This window comes from Pithys albifrons, chromosome 4 (assembly GCF_047495875.1).
Source record: "Pithys albifrons albifrons isolate INPA30051 chromosome 4, PitAlb_v1, whole genome shotgun sequence".
In the NCBI taxonomy this organism is placed as follows: domain Eukaryota; kingdom Metazoa; phylum Chordata; class Aves; order Passeriformes; family Thamnophilidae; genus Pithys; species Pithys albifrons.
In genome coordinates, this window is record NC_092461.1 from 3868418 (window position 1) to 3887186 (window position 18769).

At 43.9% G+C, this 18769-nt stretch overlaps 1 protein-coding gene across 5 annotated transcripts in view; it reads right to left on the reverse strand.

Moving 5' to 3' along the window:
* Window positions 1–5750: 5750 nt before the first annotated feature.
* The window catches only part of PHACTR1 (phosphatase and actin regulator 1), a 271226-nt gene continuing 258207 nt past the window's right edge, over window positions 5751–18769 (reverse strand). For all 5 annotated transcript variants that reach the window (XM_071553248.1, XM_071553246.1, XM_071553247.1 and 2 more), the window contains 3 exons: window positions 13981–14121; window positions 10861–10937; window positions 5751–8729 (listed from right to left, as the gene is read on the reverse strand). In XM_071553248.1, the coding sequence (XP_071409349.1) occupies window positions 8714–8729; window positions 10861–10937; window positions 13981–14121 (234 nt within the window). In that variant the 3' untranslated portion in view covers window positions 5751–8713. The remainder of the gene's footprint in view (window positions 8730–10860; window positions 10938–13980; window positions 14122–18769) is intronic.

The following is an 18769-nucleotide window of genomic DNA, read 5'->3' on the forward strand; positions in this document are numbered from 1 at the left end:
TACAGAAACGTAATTCATGATTTAAGTGGAGTGATTAGCTGTAGATAGATATTTACTGGACAACTGATGTTTTTCTTGGAATTCTCTTTCTACCTCTTGCATAGACCAGGGAATTGTATATAAAAGCATGTTGTTTAGCTGTTATTTGCCTCAAATTGATGCTCAGTATGCCAGGTATGCTCATTGCACTTGAAAGAGTGTGTTTAGCTTGTACTCAGTGTAGGGCAGACTTGAAATGCTTTAGAAACTTTTGTTTTAAACTAGGTCAGGTTTACCTTCCAGCACATTGACTGGGGGTGCCTGGGACCCTTAAAAACCTGGGAACATGATCTGTGCTGGAGGCTGAGATGCTGCTGTTTATGTTTCCAGAATGCCTGAGGTCAGCCAGTTCAAAAAAAGCAGGTTTGTGTCTGCTTTGAAATCCAGTACTGGGCCTGCACTGTAGTGCAATCCATTGAGTTCAGGTCAGATGGGAGCTTGTTTTCCCAGAGCAGGAATGGGAGCTGGGTGAGGGGGCAGGAAAGAGCACACACACTCTGGGAACAACAGCACTGCAGTCTGTGACATGCAGTGCACAAGTTTCTCAAATAGCAGCAGAGGGGGCAGTCTGAGATCACCCATTTGAAGATTTTCCCCCCCAGGCCACACAGCTAATTCACAACCCCAAAGGAACATGTGCATTATCCAGGCTTTTACACAGTGGATTGCTTGCTCATTGGAAAAACAAGCAGCCATGACACTGAAGGGGTTCAGCAGTTTTAGTCCTGAAGGGGAATCAATAACTCATATTCTGTGAAGAAAGGTGTGCTGAATCAGGATTAGAAATGCCAGTCAGTGTTAGAGCTTCCAGACCTGCCAGTGAGTGTTCCTCCAATTACTACTTGACTGAAGGCTCCAGATGAGTTTTTAATTTAAAGGAGCCTTTCTCTGTCACTGGGCAGACCCCAAAGCTGCACAGGAGAGAGAGAGAGATCTACTTGTACAGGATCACAGGAGGGCTGAGGCTGGCAGGGACCTCTGGAGTTCCTCTGGTCAAGCAGGACTCCCTAGAGACTCCTGCCCAGGACTATGTCCATGTGGTTTTGACTGTTCCCAAGGTGAGAGGCTTCACCACCTCTCTGGTCACCCTCACAGTAAAAAATCCTTGTGTTTCCACCAGAGCAACAACAATTTTACTTAAACATCCCATTGTATGTGGGATGAATCCAGAAATGTTGCTCCACTTTAATGTCCAGCTGAAATCTGTGAGCAGCTTTCTCAGTTCTATGTAATAAGGAGGAAGAGGAGTGTGTCTTTAAGCAGAGAGCATTATTTGTTATGGGCTGTGCTGAAGGAGGGCAGTTCCCTAGAGAATAAATAGTGGTTTCCTTCACCAATCTGGTAAGAGACATTCGTGTGTCTCTTAATGGATCCATTTGCAACCTTTGCTGTGGATTTATGAGGGAATCAGTTTATGCAGAAGTTGTACTGAATTCCCAAAAGACGGGAAGGAGGAATGGGGCCAGCTTAGGCTCAGTTAATTTTTGGTGATTGCTCATATGCTCAGTGGAACAAAATGCTTTAGCTCAGAGACCTGCTACCCCAGAGAGTGGAACAGCACAGTGGGAGCTTTCACTGTCCCCAGCCTGTCACCATCAGGAGGAAGCTGAGGGCAAGGTACCTTTGAAGTCTCAGCCTGGAGCAGAGTCCTCTGTTTAGGAAACCTGTGTCTGTGCCTGCAGTGACTGCCATCAGCCTGGGGCTGGAGGCCCACAGTTGCTCTTGAACTAAACCAGCACAGTAGTTGTGGTGTCCAGCTTGGCCCTTTTAGTGGGAAGTCCAAGTTTGCTCATCTATCAGCTATGAACTCCCAGTTCCTTACACGGATTGTTTTAAACCTGTATATAATTGAGCCTTCCACTGAAATCTTTGGCTGAGCACTTAATATGAGAAAGGGTTATCTTTGATATTTGTTTTCTTTTAACCTTTATTTTATCCAGGAGGAGCATGGTAGTGATGCCCAAGGATTTAATGTATTTTTGGTAGATTTCAGAGACTCATAAGTTCTTTTAGGCTGCTCAAATCCTAAGTGCAGTTATTAAAAATCTTTCCCAGAAGATTGGGTACTTTCTCAGGCTCTGCCAAGGCCATGGTGTTTGTGAGAAGCCACCTGCAGATAACAGAACACAAAACATAAGGAGAAGGCCCAGGAAGGTCTCCAGGGTAGTTCTGGAGACCACCCTATTGGTGGACCCTCAAGGGAAATGAGAATGGTGATTGGATGTTAATTTCTTGTATAAAAGTTGTAACATTCCTGGTCACGGGGTCAGACCTTCTTGGTTTGCACCTTAGAAGTTTATAAAGGTAACCTGTATATCTTTCTCCACTAAAATGTTTCCAAAGTGTCTGTGTTCACAGGGCATAAGGCATCAGTAGCAAGTTGTCTGATGGCCATTTTTCTGAGGAGCTTGAAAATGAGATATTTTGTGTTTATTTACATAACCTCTCCTGGACTGATAGAGAATGTAACTGCTTGCTGTATACTTGCATGTTCATTGAAAACTAGCTGCTAAGTGTGGGGTTTTTTTCTTTTTTCCTTCCTTTTTGTTTTTCCCCAGAGACAACACTGAAGCATTCACTTTGGACAGCAAAAGCCTTCCCCTCCAAGCCTTTCTCTGCCAAAAATCTTCATGGGCTTTGCAAAGAAGAAAAATAAGCTTAATTTGGTCCAGTTCTCCCCTCAAGCAGTACTTTCTCTCCAGAGAGGTTTAGAGCAGTGCCACATGTCTGTGCTCTCCCATGTTGCACGCACCAGTTCTTGTCCAGCTGATGTTCAAATGGAAACTCCAGATAAGAAAAGTAATGGCAGATGTCAGAAGATGGTGCTTGAAAAGTGGTGAGTGATTAGAACTCTGGTAAGGGGCCTCACAGTATGGAAAGAAAAGGAGGATAGTATGGAAAAAAAAGTAGCTGAAATAGTGATTCAGAGGCTGATAAAGTAATGGTGGTGCAGCAGGTTTCTGTGGACAGGAGAAATCTCCAAGTGGGACAGTTGAAGGTGATGGCTTTCTGAACAGCACAAGCAGCAGAGTGTTCGTGCAGGTGTGTCTGTTAAACAGGGAATTGATTTTTTTCAGCCTCCTCTGTTTCCTGCCTGAAGATGGCATTGGATTGCAATTTGATGGCTTGTAATTACAGGGACTTCACTGAAGGCACACACATCTCTTCGTTTAGACTGGTGGTTTTATGAAACACTTGAATTAAAACACAAAACCTCAGCCCTTTTGTAGAGGTCTTGGTGCAAGAGATTGGACTGTGTTCTCACATTCCCAGTACAATGTATCCTCACCAGTATTTTTCCTGTTAAAGCACAGGACTTACTGTAACAAAAGCACTATGTACTGCTGCTGTGGAAGCCATAGCTAATTGAGAAGAGGATCTTTAGTCAAAAACTACAATTAAGTTTACTTTATTTGTCCAAACCTCCCTGGATAGCTACAGACTTGTTGTTGGCTACCAGGATGGAAATGCATACAAACAAGGAGTTTGGTAATAACTCATCCAAATTGAAAGAAACCAAAAAGGCCCAATACCAGAGTTTTGATTATATTGTGTCTCCCTATCAGCAAGGGAAAGGAACAGTATTTGGTTGGTTGCAGATCTTTAATCTTTGTGTAACTGGAATCCCCTGTGTGTGTGTGTGTCAGGGGAGGGGAGCTGCTCCCACTGCCCCTTGCAGTGAGCACTCTGGGTGGCAGTTGTTGCTTCAGGGTCAATTTTTGCACCACTGGCTACAAAAACTGAAGAGCCTGAGCAGGACTTTCTGCAGGAGGCCAGTGAGCCTGTTTGAAGGTGCGTACTTACTCATGGGAAAGTTTTTCCTTCTGTTCACTCCAGAGGCTTCAGCTTGTTACAGCCTGAAATGCTGTGCAACTACTGGAGCTACCGGGGCAGGGGGGAAGCAAAAATGAGAAGGCAATAGGAGCATGCAGGAAAGGCCCCACTGCTGAACAGCAACATTCAGTAGCATTATCTTCAAGTACAAGCTTGCACTGGCAACAACAACATCGTGGTGACAGGTGGGGTTGGGTTGTGTGTCTAGTGCAGGCTGTTGGATTTGCTCTCCATTAGCACCAGTGTTGGATACGACTTCAGCAGCTGAGGTACCACCATCCTCCTTTGCCCACCTTTGCTGATCCAGCTCGTGGCTTGTTCAGTATGTTCCACTGATCACCCTGGTAAGTCTCACTCTTGTTTTGCTCCCCACTGAGGGGAGTGAGCCTGGCTGGCAGCAGGAGGGCTTATCCTTGACTGCACCAATGTGTCACATTGCCAGAGGTGATAAAATACACAGGCACGGGAATTCCTTTTTTTTTTAAATGAATTTTTTTAAGAAACTGCATACATCAGAGACAAACAATAATTTAAATACCATGCAGTTTCAGTATGTACAAAAACTAGGACATAGAGATCCAGTTTAATTTTTTTCTAGCTATTTACATCATTTTCATACAGCCATAATCTGTTAAATTACAATACTGGAAGAGCACGATTGACAGCCACCACACTCACTCCTATACAAAGACAAACTATATATATACACTTGGATATCAACTGGAAAATGCAACTGGTGCAGGAGTAACTGGGACACACAGAAAGGCAGGTAATGTGCCCGTCACCTCCTCTTTGTTTATAGAAGTTGTTCCAAGCTCGAGCAGATCGAACACCTGGGAAAAATAATTTGTCCCCTTTTTCTTTCCTGATTTTTTTTATTAGCCTAGTCATCTCCCATGGCTATTTATACAAAGTGTTTTTATTTGCAGGCACGTTAGGGAGCCCCCATTTATGTGTAACTGGGTTTCCACCTCTCCCATCTGTTTTTATGAGTGCAAGCTTCACTAGGCATCACTGCTCCCCCTTCTCTTGGTTTAGTGTTTGCACTGCACAGTAGAAATAAAGAAGGGTGAGTCTGGTGAGTGGCTGCAGTTATGGCAGAGTGCTGTGGTTACACATGGATTAGGATGAAATATATTTGTGTAATGGGCTCACTGAATGGTTTCAGTTAACATAAAATACCTAAAAGTCTTATTGTGTTTTTTCCCCTCTTCCTTCTCTTCTGATAATGCCCAGAGTGCTCTCTAGGAATGGCCTGGACACAGAAGTTAGCCTGAGCCCCATCTCAGCTAACCTGCAGCCTCAAACTTCTTCAGCTTCATAGCAGAGTGGGCAAAAGCCAGAATGTCCACCTTCCCTCTGAGGCAGATTTATGTTGCCAGGTCCCTGGTAATGCCACTTGTCAGGCATCCTCACCATCACATCAAAACAAAACTTTTTTGTCTAGACATTTTGGAATTGCTTCTCCCATCCCCACTTTCTCCCCCAGCTCCCACACCCTCCATTTCTACCTCATCCTTCCATAGGCTGTAGAACAGATGTCACAATAGTTGCACATTTGAAGAATTCAGGATTCAGTGGATTATAACCAAAACATTTTTCTTCCTTGGCTCTAGATTATTATTTCCATTATAAACTTTGGAGATGGATGATAGGAATAGCCATTTTTGTTCCATGGTGATTTTTCCATTCTCTAAACCTGATGTAATTTCTTTATTACCACGATTAATCTCTTCCTAGTATGAATGAGGATGACTGGTGTTAACAGAGTCTTAGCAGGAATGCCATCACCTTTACATCCTACACATAATCCGGGTCAAAGGGAGAGAAACCATGACTGTTGGTTGGGTTTTTTTTCTTTAACAGAATCACAGCTACTTCACCATGACAGAGATGGCTTTCACAGGTGAGAAGAAAAGTGGTCAAGAAAACAGATTTTTAAAAAATCGACTAGCAGTTCCCCAGTCTGTGCAACTTCTGTGGATGCCAGAGGTGGGTGTGCAAACTGAGGATGTGCTGAAAGGCTGTTGAATGATACCTTGACAAAGGTTAGCTTTGCAAACTACCCAGCCCAAATGAAGGTAAAAGCAGATGTAATGTCAGTTCTGCTATACTTGTGGCAGTGCCAAACACTTGGTATGGCTTCCTTCTCCTCCCCTTCTGCCTTTTCAATAATAAGCTCATTTTAAATTGGGGAGAAATAGGGCAGTTCTTCCCCTTGTGTCTCTGCTCAGCCAGGAGCTATTAGAAAAAAAAACCTCAGAAAAAAAGAATAAAAAAACCCATGGCTGCATGTAGCTGCGGACAGCAGGAATCATGGGACAAGGCTAAGGGTGACAACTTCAGTGTCGGGTGATTTCTGTCACCACTGCTCCTTAAATGGTGTCCTTTTGCTTTCACAGTGAACCTCTAAGCTAGTAATGCTAGGCCAGGTGTGAGATCCATACTGGGAACATAAGGACTTGTTGCAGAACCCTTTCTGTGGATGTTAAGTCAAAAGCATAGAGGCATTTTTCCATTTTTAAAGCTGTGATGTCTTGTTAGGTGTGCATGTGTATGTGAATCAACTTAAAAACATGACCCTGAGGCTTTCATGAAAAAACCCCAAAGCAGTGTATCCCTGGCTCGTACTTTAAGTGCTCTGCCTTTGCTGCCCTGAGCTGATAACATTGCACATTGAAGGCTTTCACTGCTGCTGAACTTGTCTCTAAAGCAACTGTGAGCTGGTGATACAGGGATCACTGTGTGTTTCCTCAAAAATCACCAAGTCTGGGAAGTGTCTGAGGCAGGATGCCTCAAAAATGAAGCACCAGAAACCAGCTGGTTTTACTTTCCTTTGATCTTCCATCCTCTGACAGCCAATTCTTATTTAATAGCTAATAATCCATAGCATTGCAAGGATGGCCATGGATGAGAATGGAGAATGCTCTCTGATGGAGAGCAGATCTGTGAGGCATTGAGTACCACCACTGCATGGAGATGGAGTGCATTAACCTCACTCCTGGCTTTTGGGACAGGCTGGATGCCAGAACCACTGCCCAGGCTCCACACAGGTCCTTCTGCTGTACCCCTGCAACCAGAGGAAGGAGATGAGGTCTGAGAAGAGGCAAGGAGTGTTGGCACTGCTGCACTGGCCATTAAATGCTCATGTGCAAGAGGTGTCTCAGCCCCCGCTCAGTGAAGGGCAATGTTACCATGGCACTGCAGGAGGTGGGCAGGGAGCACAGAAGAGAGGTACGTGGAAGACAGTAAGAAAGAAAAAATTAGAAAGATAATAACAGAAGAAACAATGCTGTAGTAAAAAACTTTGGCCTTTCTGCTCAAACTGTCAAAGCAAATTGCTGTATGGAAGAAAATAAGGTGTCCTGAAGGAATAATCTGGAACTTTAAGTAATGTTGCTACAGTGCTTTGGGCCACTGTCCCAAAACAATGGCATACATTTTTTTTTAAGAAAGAGCTGGAAAGGAATCCTGACAGTGTTTACCCCTTGCTGGCATCATACTTGATTCTGGAAGGTGATGGCCTAAGTTCAGAAAAGCACTTGAATGTGTTCAGCTTCAGTTAAGCCTGTCAGACATACCCTTGAATGCAGGGAAGCTGCATGCTTGCTTACTGACTGTGGGTTGGCAAGGAAACCAGGCCCAGAGTGACCAGCTCTCTGAGCTCTACTTGGTCAGTTTTTGTGTTAAACCACTACAATAAAAATAAATTAAAACCAAAATTAGAACCAATAAATTCAGAATACCTCTGAATTTGTGTCCTTTATGCCTCACAAGTCCCACCATGCATAGGAATGCACCAGACTCCTTTTGTTAGGGCAGGTAACACAATCTGTCATGCTTTAGGATCAGTCCTTGAAACACCTGATGCAGACAGGATAGATATCCCTCATTGAACCCCCAGTTCCTCCTGTCAGTGTGTCCCTCTGGAGAGCTGGTGGGGAGTCCCAGCCTTTCTTGCTGCCTGAGTGCACATCAACTCTCCTTCAGTCCCAAGGCCTGGGTGTAAAGACAGACTACAAGCAGAGTGAATGCCATGCAGTGACCACGAAGAGATGGGTTTTTGCTTCCTTATTCTCAACATTCTTGTCACTTTCTGCCAATGGGTTCATTCCTGGGTTCAGAAAATTATACTTCAAAGAGATGAAAAACAAACAGTTGCTAAGACTGAAGCAGCCCTCAGCAGGGCGTCCTGTTCTTCAGAGGTGACACCTTTCTCTGCTTGAAAGCCAAACAGCATCTACTGACTGGGCATAAACTTCTCCAGGGAAAGCAGTGCCTTTCTAGTCAGATGATACTCACAGATGGGATGGCCACAGAGTGGTTTCTCTCCTTCGCCGTCCTCATAAGGTGCTCACAGCCTGAAAGGAGTGTTTGGTGTAAGTGCTTTAAAGCCACAGGTGCTCATCTTCTGGAGACTTCACCCAGGCCAGGTGATTCCCTGAACACCATCTCAGGGCTTTCTGGAGTCGATGACAGAGGCTTGTCAGGGTGAGGGGTGCCTGAAGACAAAGTGGTTGCACCACCAGCTGGGCTTGAACACGTATGGCAAATCCACATGCCGGGAAAGTCCTATACAGACATGCCAAGTCTTGGCACAATTCCCACCAGGGGTATTTTCTGTTACTGAAGCTTGAACCAGCAGGTCTGATGATGCTGCAGTACTCATCACATGTAAATACAATTTACCTTTTTTTTATATTTCTTTTTTCTACTCTTTTTTTTTTCTTTAAAAAGGCAGTTCAGAAGATTTACATTGTACGTAACAGGGAAGTGAATAATACCAGCACTTATGGTTCCTTTTAGTTATGTTTTGAAGATGGCATAGATGATTGAGCTGCTACGGTCTATGAAACCTGAAAGAAAGGAAAAAAAAGGAGAAATAGTAAGATAATATCCTCATATGTATATTGTACATAAATAGGAAAAGTATTTCCTACAGTGACTCCATAGGCAGCTTGATTCCTGCAGCATTCCCATGAGCCTTGCTGGCGTTGAGGATCCTGAAGAGACACTCACAATTCCTCAGTCCTTGCCAGACTCACAGTTCATAGGCATAAGCTGTTTGCACCAAAATCTACCAAAGACATTCACACTCTGTGGGTCCATCCTATGGGATCCCTGAGTGGGTGGTTGCAGATCAGCTAATTCTCTGATTACACAAAAATTGTCTGGTTCAGACAAACCTTAGGCTCTTCAGCCAGCAAGATTTACATACAGTTTAATTATTCCTTAATGTCAGAAGTTAAAGAGACAAATGGAGCTAAAGTGGCCACCCATTCTGCAAGGAGACCCCACTGCAGGTCAGAAGGCCTGGGTTTGTCAGATCTGCAAATACATTTTTCTTTTAAGCTTTGATATTCAGTCTATTATGAATTAATTAATGAATCTCACTAGTAAAGTGACACTCATATTCTCTGCTCAGCTCATGCAACTGCTTAATGACATGAATAGCTCATTACCTTGGTAATGACTTTATAATGGTGATTTATCTAAGTTTGTTTAAGGGAATTACTCTTTTGTTTAAGCATGCTTCCTTCAAGTGCATATTTCCCAAAGCCACTTGTCCAACCCACAAGTCCTACTGAATTTCAGGCAAACTGCTATTCCAGTTTCTCTTGACTGGTTGGTGACTTTCAGGTACAAACTGAGTCACCTTAAAGGGGTCACTCCCTCACCCCAACACTGGAAGACAAGGAAACTACTGCCCAGAAACCTGTGAAAGCCAGGCAGCTGGGGAGACTTCTGGAAAACTAAACCAAGTCTGTATGTTGTGGGATGCTAAAGGCCTCTTGGAATTCAGTGGAGCTCTCAATGGAGCTCAGCTCCTTTTAGCAACACCCCCTTTAAAACAGCCTCATCCTTTCTACATTTGTCACCTTTGCCCTGGAGGAGTGAGCCAACTGTCCCTCAAAGGCTCAGCCAATGGATTTAGGCCAATTGTACACCCTAAAGCTTCTTCCAGACCTCCTGGCTCAGAAGCAGCTGGTTTGTCTCTACCAGCACTCTGTTACCACAAACCCCAGTGCAGCCAGTCTAGCACATGCTAGGAAAGAGAAGGGAGTAATTTCTGTGAGGGAATATATGCATAATACATGTGGTGAATTTTAATATAATTATTAATTAATACACCTAAAAATCCCCTAATACAAAATTAATTTTGCCTTAAGCTTTTCTGTATTTTTCCTAAAAGTATTGCCTGCATTTTTCATGAGCACTGAGCTGATGAACATATTAATACAAGGGCAGCACCAGATCTCACTGTCACTTGTCTTCAGCACTTAGCATTTGTCTTCAAAGTCTAAAATGTTGATTTGCCAAGGCCTGACTTAAGCTGAAATTCCAGGAGTTTGGCTCATTTTGGCATCAAAACCAGAGCAGAGTCAGTGCAGGCTGTGTGAGGGAAGTGCCCTGACCTCTGAGCTTCCTCGGCCCCAGCCTGTCAGAGGGGAAGGTGCTAATGGATAATTCATTCAGTCCATACCTTTATAACTAAAAAAACCCCAAAACTGTGACAAATAGTGCCTCTCTTATAATGTGGATCTTGCTGTTTCCCCACTGCATCACCTTTGGCTGGACACAGGTGGACAGGACTGAGATCTGTGGGTGGGATGGTCACTGTGTGGAACAGCTGCACGCTCAGTTTAGTGTCTGCTCATTCATACTCTGCTCTACAAGAGTGCCCTGTCCTCCTTCAGACACCAACACTACTCACTTTTGATCTCAGAAGAACAGATATGCAGCCAGAATGTGGTGATTTCAAAAATGAAAGCAAGTGACACTTTATATTCAGCAGGTGCAGGGTGCCAGGTAATGGGGCAGCACGTGCTTGTCTGTGTGGGTTTCTTTTACAGCCTGTAATAATAAATGTTGTCTAGACCTCATGGTGTGTTCAGTGCATGTTGGAGGAACAGCTGTTGGGTTGCCTTTTTTTTTTTGAAAACAACAGTATTCATTTATAGTCTTAAAAAATTAATCTCAGCTTACCTTGTTAGATGCCTGCTTAATTCATGAACTTCCATTTCAGAGCTTTTAAATTCATTAAGCTCTTTTCGAATGGCTGCCTGCAAAGGACAAATAAACCCATAAATGTATAAATGAGAGAGAGCTAAATAAGTTAATTTTTTTATCAAAACAGTATATTAAAAGCAAAGCAGATAGAAAACATTATTGGAGAGACAAAGACCAACATGAAGACTAAAATATGAAAAGGAAGAGAGATAAACATTCTAAATCACATAAAGGGAAGAGAAAAATGCTTCAGTAGAATGGCTCAATTGGAAAACATGTCACAGACAGTGCAGATACAGAACCCAATCCTGGCTTGTTCTGTAAACACTTTCATGTACAAAACCCAAATTAGCTTAAGCATGAGAAAAAAACCGTGCTCTGCAGTTTCTGAAACAAACACTGTGACCTGTTTCAGAGCTGCACTGTGAATAGATTGAGACTGAATCTTTTACAGGCTTACTTTTGAGATGTCTCCTGACTTCGTGCATTCCTGAATTTCTTTGGGTGAAGTTACCTAAAGTGACTGATCCTTCTTGGAAGAAAAAGAGGGATGCCTGGCTTCCTGCCCTCTGCACTGCCTCAGGCTGTGCTTCAGTGCCCTCCTCCTCCCTTCTGACTCAGCTGTGCCATTTATTGAACACACTAATTGTGTGTAGAATCTGCACCAGCCATAGTGTGGTGGCATTCAGCCCCTCTGGCTTGTTCATGAAGGAAAAGAAAACCAGGGGCACTGGCAGGAAAAGAAATACTGAAGAATGAAAAACCAGATGTTTGTGGGTTTCACTGTGAGCGTTTGGAGGGAACATACAAGTTGATTCCCATGGGTCCATTGCCTTTCTGGGTGATGCTGGAAACATCAGCGACTGCAGGTTGGTGTCCCAGTCAGTGGTACTTGTGTCTGTGAGGAATTTTGATTCATAAAGAAAATCTAAACTAGTATGAGTACCACAACCCCAAAACAGGACCTTTGCAGCAGCCTCTGACACAGCCACCAGTTACCTTTGCCTTGACAAGCCCTAAGTGATAGATTTTGCAAGTGTTTTTCTACAGAAAAGGCCCCTTATGCTCCTTCTGCACCTCTCTGGGTTTTTATTGCCCTTGAAGTGCCTGTCAGGCTCTGCCTCCATCCATCAGGACAGAGTGATGGCCACGCAGCAGCTCAAGGGCCTCCATTCAGCAGACCAACGTGCTCCTGAAGTGGCTGTGAAGGAGCCCACAGGGGTTGCTGCCTCCCACAGGGGCTGAGAGCTGTTTCCCCCTCCATCCCTCATCTGTTGAGAGATGCAAAAGTGCCCTTTTCCTTCCCCTAAGAGTCAGACCTGATAAAGACAAGCTCTGACTGAAGGCAATTCCCTCCAGCCCACACACAGAGCAAGATTTCCTGACAAAAAGAAGAGCTCAGTGCTAAAATCTGGTTTTGCAATAAATCAAAACTCTGGAAGAAAATAATCTTTTATAGGATGATGCAGCTTTGTCAGGCATGTTAGAGCTCATTTCAATTTGCTTATTTTTTTCCAACAGTGGATGTAGCAGTGGTGAAAAGCAAATCATCTGAATGGCAGAAATCAGAATAATGCCCACAGGACCCAACCCCCAAAAACTATCTCCTTCATTATGCCATAAGGGGCATTAATATTAGAGTGACAAACATCTCCTTCTGCTGATGCTTTGCTGAGAAAAGGTTCATTTGGAGAACTTTACCCTTTGCTCTATCCATTCAATTTGCATATGAATTATAAAAAAAAAAGGAAAAGTGATGTCAAAGCACTTTGCTTTAATACTAAAGTGACTTGACTAGGTGACATTTACTAGTGGTATTTAATGCTTGTTCTTTTCAGAAACACAGGATGAGCCAGAACGTCTCTGGAAACCTGAAGTTTCTCCACACCTTTCATCCCAGACAGGGATCTCTCAAAGGCTGCAGAACCAGTTTGGAGATCTATTCCCTCCCTCATCTACCAATTAAGAGAATAAAACTAAGTTGACTCAGATCTTATCAAACATGGTGAGATAAAATGGGAAAAGGTAATTTATCCCAGTATATTATGGCTTATGGACAATCCAGAGGAAGTTTTTATTCAGATCAGTTTATGCTTCTTTAACTTACCCAAAGCTAACTGAAAAAAGTCCTCTTTTTCAGGTCAAGGAAGAGACCAATGATCACTAAACTATGCAAGTATTTTTTTTCAATTACACAGGTATAACAGCTTGTCCTTTGTGAATAAAACCAAGAGCACCACAGATGAGTGGCACGGCCAGAAATCCTGCTCATTCTCTAAACATTGGACAGACATCATGGTCTCCACTGCTGGATGAGTGAGTTCCATGGCAAAGAAACAGTCGAGGCTCAAATTCAGGCATGTGAAAGTCTTTAAAATTACAAGGGCATCATAGAGTCACTGTAAGCAATGGAATCACTGATCACCCTCACAGTCCTTGTTTCTTACAGTGTCCATAAAACATTTAAATCTTTTTCCTAAGGCACCATTAAGACCCTCAGAATGTGATACAATTTTCCAGCAGTTTAACCCCTCCGCTACCATTGCTGGCACCAGAGACACCACTTAGTGGAAGTCCCACTGGTGCTCAGAAGGGCAGAACCATCAGTGCCAAATATGTGCCTTTCCTTCATCTGGAGGTCTCATCCAATTTCAGTTCAGTGCTTAAAACACTCCATGGTGGAAATCCTGAGTTAAAGCCCCTGTTGTAACACTAGATGATGGAGATACCTTTGCTAAATTGACCTGCTGGCATTTTCACACCCACGCCTGTCCTGTCCTGGCACAGCAATTCTGGCAAACACTCCTGTCACACTGCTCTGCTAGATCCTGCTGGAACTCTCAGCTGGCAGCATTAAGACCAAAACCAACAAACATAATAACAGGGCTGTCATTAAGACCTTTCTCAAAGGGCTTGAGATCCCTTCCCTCTCCTACTTTGCAAACATACAGAAACCTTGTTGCCAACGACTTATGATTCAAACCAACCAACCTTGTGAATGGGGGAAAAAACCAGGTGTGTTGGGAAGGGGGATCAGCTTGGTGGTTTATTCCTTGACTGTTCAGGTCGTGTCTCCCCCAGAGTGGCTGCACTTACTTTGTCGGCGGCTGTGAGCCGTGTCCAGGGTTTGTCCGCCCTCCGGTCGTAGTCCTGCGCATCCGCCACTTCCACGTAGTCACTGAAGCGGATGAGGATCTTCCTCTCACGGAGCTCCTCTACCGTGGGCCTCTGACTCAGCTGCAGGTTTGAGGAAGGAGCGGAAAAAGGCATCAGGACTTCTCTTTTTCCCTGCAGAGTGCTGCTTGGGGATTGTTTTATTACAACCATCATTATATTAAGAGGGTTCAGACATTCCTAGTGCTGGTTTTTTTCTCTGACTTCCACAGAACTGCTACCTGGGAGATGCCCTCTTGTTACAGCACCTTGGATATCATCCCACCTTGCTGCCAGAGCAGCCTGCTGTTCTTTGGGAAGAAGCTGTGGCTACAGAACCCAATCCCTGGCTGAGGTTGATCCCCCCTGGCAGAAATGAGATGTAAAGCAAGGAAGTTTCCTAGTGCATCAATGTCCCAGGAAGAGACAAAGGCCACGACACAACCTTAAAACTACCTGCAGAGGCTGTTAAATCCCCAGCCTTCTGCTGCTGTGTGTGTGATTCTGTGCTGCCTGGGAGGAGTCAGGCTAAGGCATGGAGTGGTTCCTGCCCTGAATTATCTGCAAATGATGAGAAACGCCTTCCTTTAGGATACTGAAATTCTGCAGACTTGTCTTTACCTCCAGAAAAGGCAGGCAGGATGATTAGAGCTCACTGAACTTTTCACTGTGTCTATTGACAGCTCTGTTTTATGTCACAGCATATTTGACTTTTAACAGTTTATGTTGCATGCCATAAGCTTAAAAAAAAACCCCAAACCAAACAAAAAACTGGGAAAAAAATGGCAAGAATTCTGTCACGTCATCTTCATTGTTCCAAAGCATTTCTCTCAAATTCCACAGCAGAACGGGCAGCCACAGTCAAAAGTCCTCTCTAATTAGAAAGAGTAGTGTGCTCATAGTCCACATACCAGCCAGCCAGTTACAAGGGCAGGGACAGGGATCAATTCTCTTTGCATGCACAGTGTGCTGCTTAATGGCCAAAGCAATTACACAACCATTTCTGAAGAAGGGGCTACACAGATGAGTGCATGTGGCACATGCACATTACCTGAATAAGTTTCACTGTTAGACTGTGACATTTGTAACCAGGACACACCAGGAAAAATAATATCCTGATAACAATTGCTTAGGAGAGCTGGCATCAATCAAGTCATAGCTCAGCAGTTCATCTGTTGCCTCCAAAGCCATTTTGGGGTAAATTATGACACTTAATAGGGGAAAAAAACCCTCATTACTGGTTTGAAAAACAACTTTGAAACTTCTGAACATTGCAAAGATCTTAAAATCAAAGTTTTTCACACCCATCTTCTTGCATGAGAAGCACGACATTTCCTGGGGTGAACTGCTCTGCATGTGGCTGCCTCACAACATTCCTCCTATTTCTCCCAAGAGCTTCCCAAGAGAAGCCCCATTTCATTTATACTCAGGGCAGCCAAAAAGCATGTATGCAATGAGGTTAGGAAGAAACATACCCTTCTAAACTCAGGCTACATATTTTGGGGACTTCTTTGGAGAAAAAGCAAAATGCACACACAGCAGGCATCCCTTTTTTTGGTCTTTTTTTAGACACCAGGATGAACATATCTCTGAGCTAGAGTGCCTTGTCAGGAAAGCCAGAGGGCACAATAGAGTAGATCGAGGCATATCTAAATTTAAAAAGGTTATTTTTCATTCTAACAGAATGACATTCTAACTAGAATTGGCTCTTCAGCCTGAAGTCCTGATACCTGTGGCACCTGCAGGCCAAATACACACTGCAAACAAAAACAGCAAAAGGAAAGTGCTATCCCACTCTTGGAGTGTAATTCAGCTACACTGTGAGTGAGGCTTCCCTCTGTCCTACAGCTCATCTTAAACATCATCTTGAGCTGTCAGGATTTTCCAGCAGCCCTTGTAGGACAAGCTGCAGGTTTGTTAGCACTGCCACATTATTATTCAGACAGCACAGCCCAGATTTGCTTTCAGTTATTGAAAATCCAACCTCTGACCACGGGAATGAGGAATCTTTTTGTTGAAATAACATTATGACGACACCCAGAAATGTCAAAGATAAGGGTGACACTCCATCTTTACTTACATGAACTGCTGCTTTTCCCACAACCAGATGAATTAAGGACAAATCACCAATATTATCTGTACACTTCTCAGCTTTTATCATCTTAGGATATAGTGTGACAACACCACCAAAATACGAAATCATGTGAATTAAACTGTACTTCTAAATGGCTACAAGGGAAGTGGGAATTCCTTTGAGCTTTCTAAGCTGGAAGAGGACTTTCAAAAATGACCAGCTCTGTTTCACAGCTTCTGTCAGCTCCTGACATTAGCTGGCTTTCAGGTTTGTGCTAATCCAAGTGATGTGCAAGTCTGTACAAAGGAGAAGTCAGGTGGCTGCTGTCTAGGAGGTGTCAGGAAGGCAGGAGCATCAGGGGCCACAGAGATGGTGATGCTTCTGCTGGCACTGAATTCATTGTTGGTATTTCCCTCAGTGCTGTACTGGTTCCTAAAAAGCTACTCTGTCTTCCTTGGTGCACTGGGTGTGAGTAAAATCAAAGAAATGACAGTAAATATTATGTGTCATGTGATGGAATTAGACACATCTGAGGTAAGTTCTCATATTTGCAAATGTACAACAATCAGGTGCATCACCTGCACTGAAACTCACTGGGACACTTTGGTGGGTGTGAAGAGCAGTTCTCTGAAATATATGTGAAAAAATGTCAAAGGCACAGGCACATTATGAGACTGGTGTTAGTGTGCATTTTTCATTCTCAGGTGAATATAAGACAGACTAAAAGCTGCTTCTTCCTCTGAAGACATACAACTAGTGCTGTATATTATTTTTAGATGTCCTGCCTTTGCTTCAGAAACCTCCAGCCAGTGCAGTGTTAGGTGGTTACACACCCTGTGAGTGGTGGGGAGTGGGCAGTGCCTCCCTCTCCGCACAGCAAGGGAGAGAAGTGAAGCACAGAGACCAAGCAACGAGCTCAAGGTGACCCAGGAGGCCTGGGCAGAGCTGTGAGCAGAAAAAACATGCACTGAGTCTCGTGCCAGTGCTCTGGCTGTGAAAGAGTCCTGAAAAATCCATAGCTGATATCCCACAGTTCATGTGTAGCCATAAATCTACATATATTTCCATATATAAATACATGCACACAAAATATATTCAGTACATTAAACCAAAACGTCAATCTGATCATGCTAAACATAAAGAGAGGGACAACCACACTCAGTGGTTTTCTAAAAGCCATTAATTAAAGCTACATTATTGGAATGGTTGTTAAACTGCCCTGCCTCTCTCTTGTGCCATTGCAGAGATCTGTGAGCTGTGAGGGTCTTGCAGGATGTAAGGGCTGCTCAGGTTGCCTGCTCTGTCACCTCCTTAAAATGCTATGGGTGTTACTTCAGGAAAAAACCAACATGCAAAATTACAGCCTCTAACCAGCAGCATGCACAACCCCTCTCTCCTTTGCTCCCCACCTTTTGTGGCAAAGACACAGGAGCAGGATGTGATGAAAATGCCCTGAAGACCTTGCCCTCTGACTATAAATGCAGTTTATCCAAATGAGCTGCTAACCTTTTTTCTTCTCTGACCTTTCCTCTCCCCCCTGCCCCGCTCTCACCTCTCTCTGATGAGTCCCACCTCTCAAGAGTTCATTATTTTCAACAGCCTGTGCTGATGCAAACCAGGGAAGGTCAAGGAGAGATTGAACATCTTCATGTAAGCAAAGCATTTCCCTCTGAGGCACAGTGAACAGAGAGCTTAAATTGTCCCAGGGCAGGCATTTAATGGGAGCAAAGAGTTCAGATTATTGCATGGATTTTAAGAAACAGACACACCTCATAATTTTGGTTGTCAATATTACAGCTCTGAGATACTTCATTTTGGAGCCAGACTTTGGGGAAAAATAAGCCATTGGCAGTGGGGGGATAGGAAGCAGTAAATAGCTTGGGGATCAGGGAGCAGGATGCCATTTAAGGGAAGAGAAAGTAGGAAAAGAAGGGTTGTATTCCTCTTTGCAAGTGATTTGTAATGTGTTCTGGTAATCCAGGCTAGGATGCTGTCTCTAATGAAAGTCCTCAAGGGGAGTTCAGGCTTGTGTTAATTGCCTTGGAGCTTGGCCAAGTTCCTGGTGGTTCAGAGAGGACACATTCCCAGGAGTAATTCCTGGGGGCCCAGATCTCCCTGTGCACCTGACCCACCTGCAGTGCTTCTCCCAGGGGAACTCTGCACATTAATATTCTTGGAAAATACTTGGGGTCAGGACCAGTGCTCAGAGAAAAACTCTTCCTAATCCACATCTCCTTCCACTTGAATAATGCAAGTCCACGTGGCCAAAGCTGCTCATTGGGCCCTGAGGTGCAGGGAGGGAGAGGGCAGGGGTGGTGGCTGTGCAGAACTCAGCCATGAGCATCTCAGGAGAGAGGCAAATATCCCTCACCTCTCCTTCCTTGGGCAGGAGGGACATGAGCTACTGAGAAACCCAATAGCATTTGCCTCTGTTCTGTTCTTTGAATAGCAGCAATTCCTCATCCCCAGTTAATTTGGAGTTAGAGGAGTCTGAGAGGATGAAAAGTGCTTAAAGGGTCAGCTCACTATAGGTCACCTGATTTCTTTTTAATTTTTTCTTTTTAGAAATTGCCTGTCCAGATGATGAATTCAACTGGATATTTATTGCTGACTTTAATAAGGCATCAAGACCTAGCAAGGTAATCTTACTTATTACAG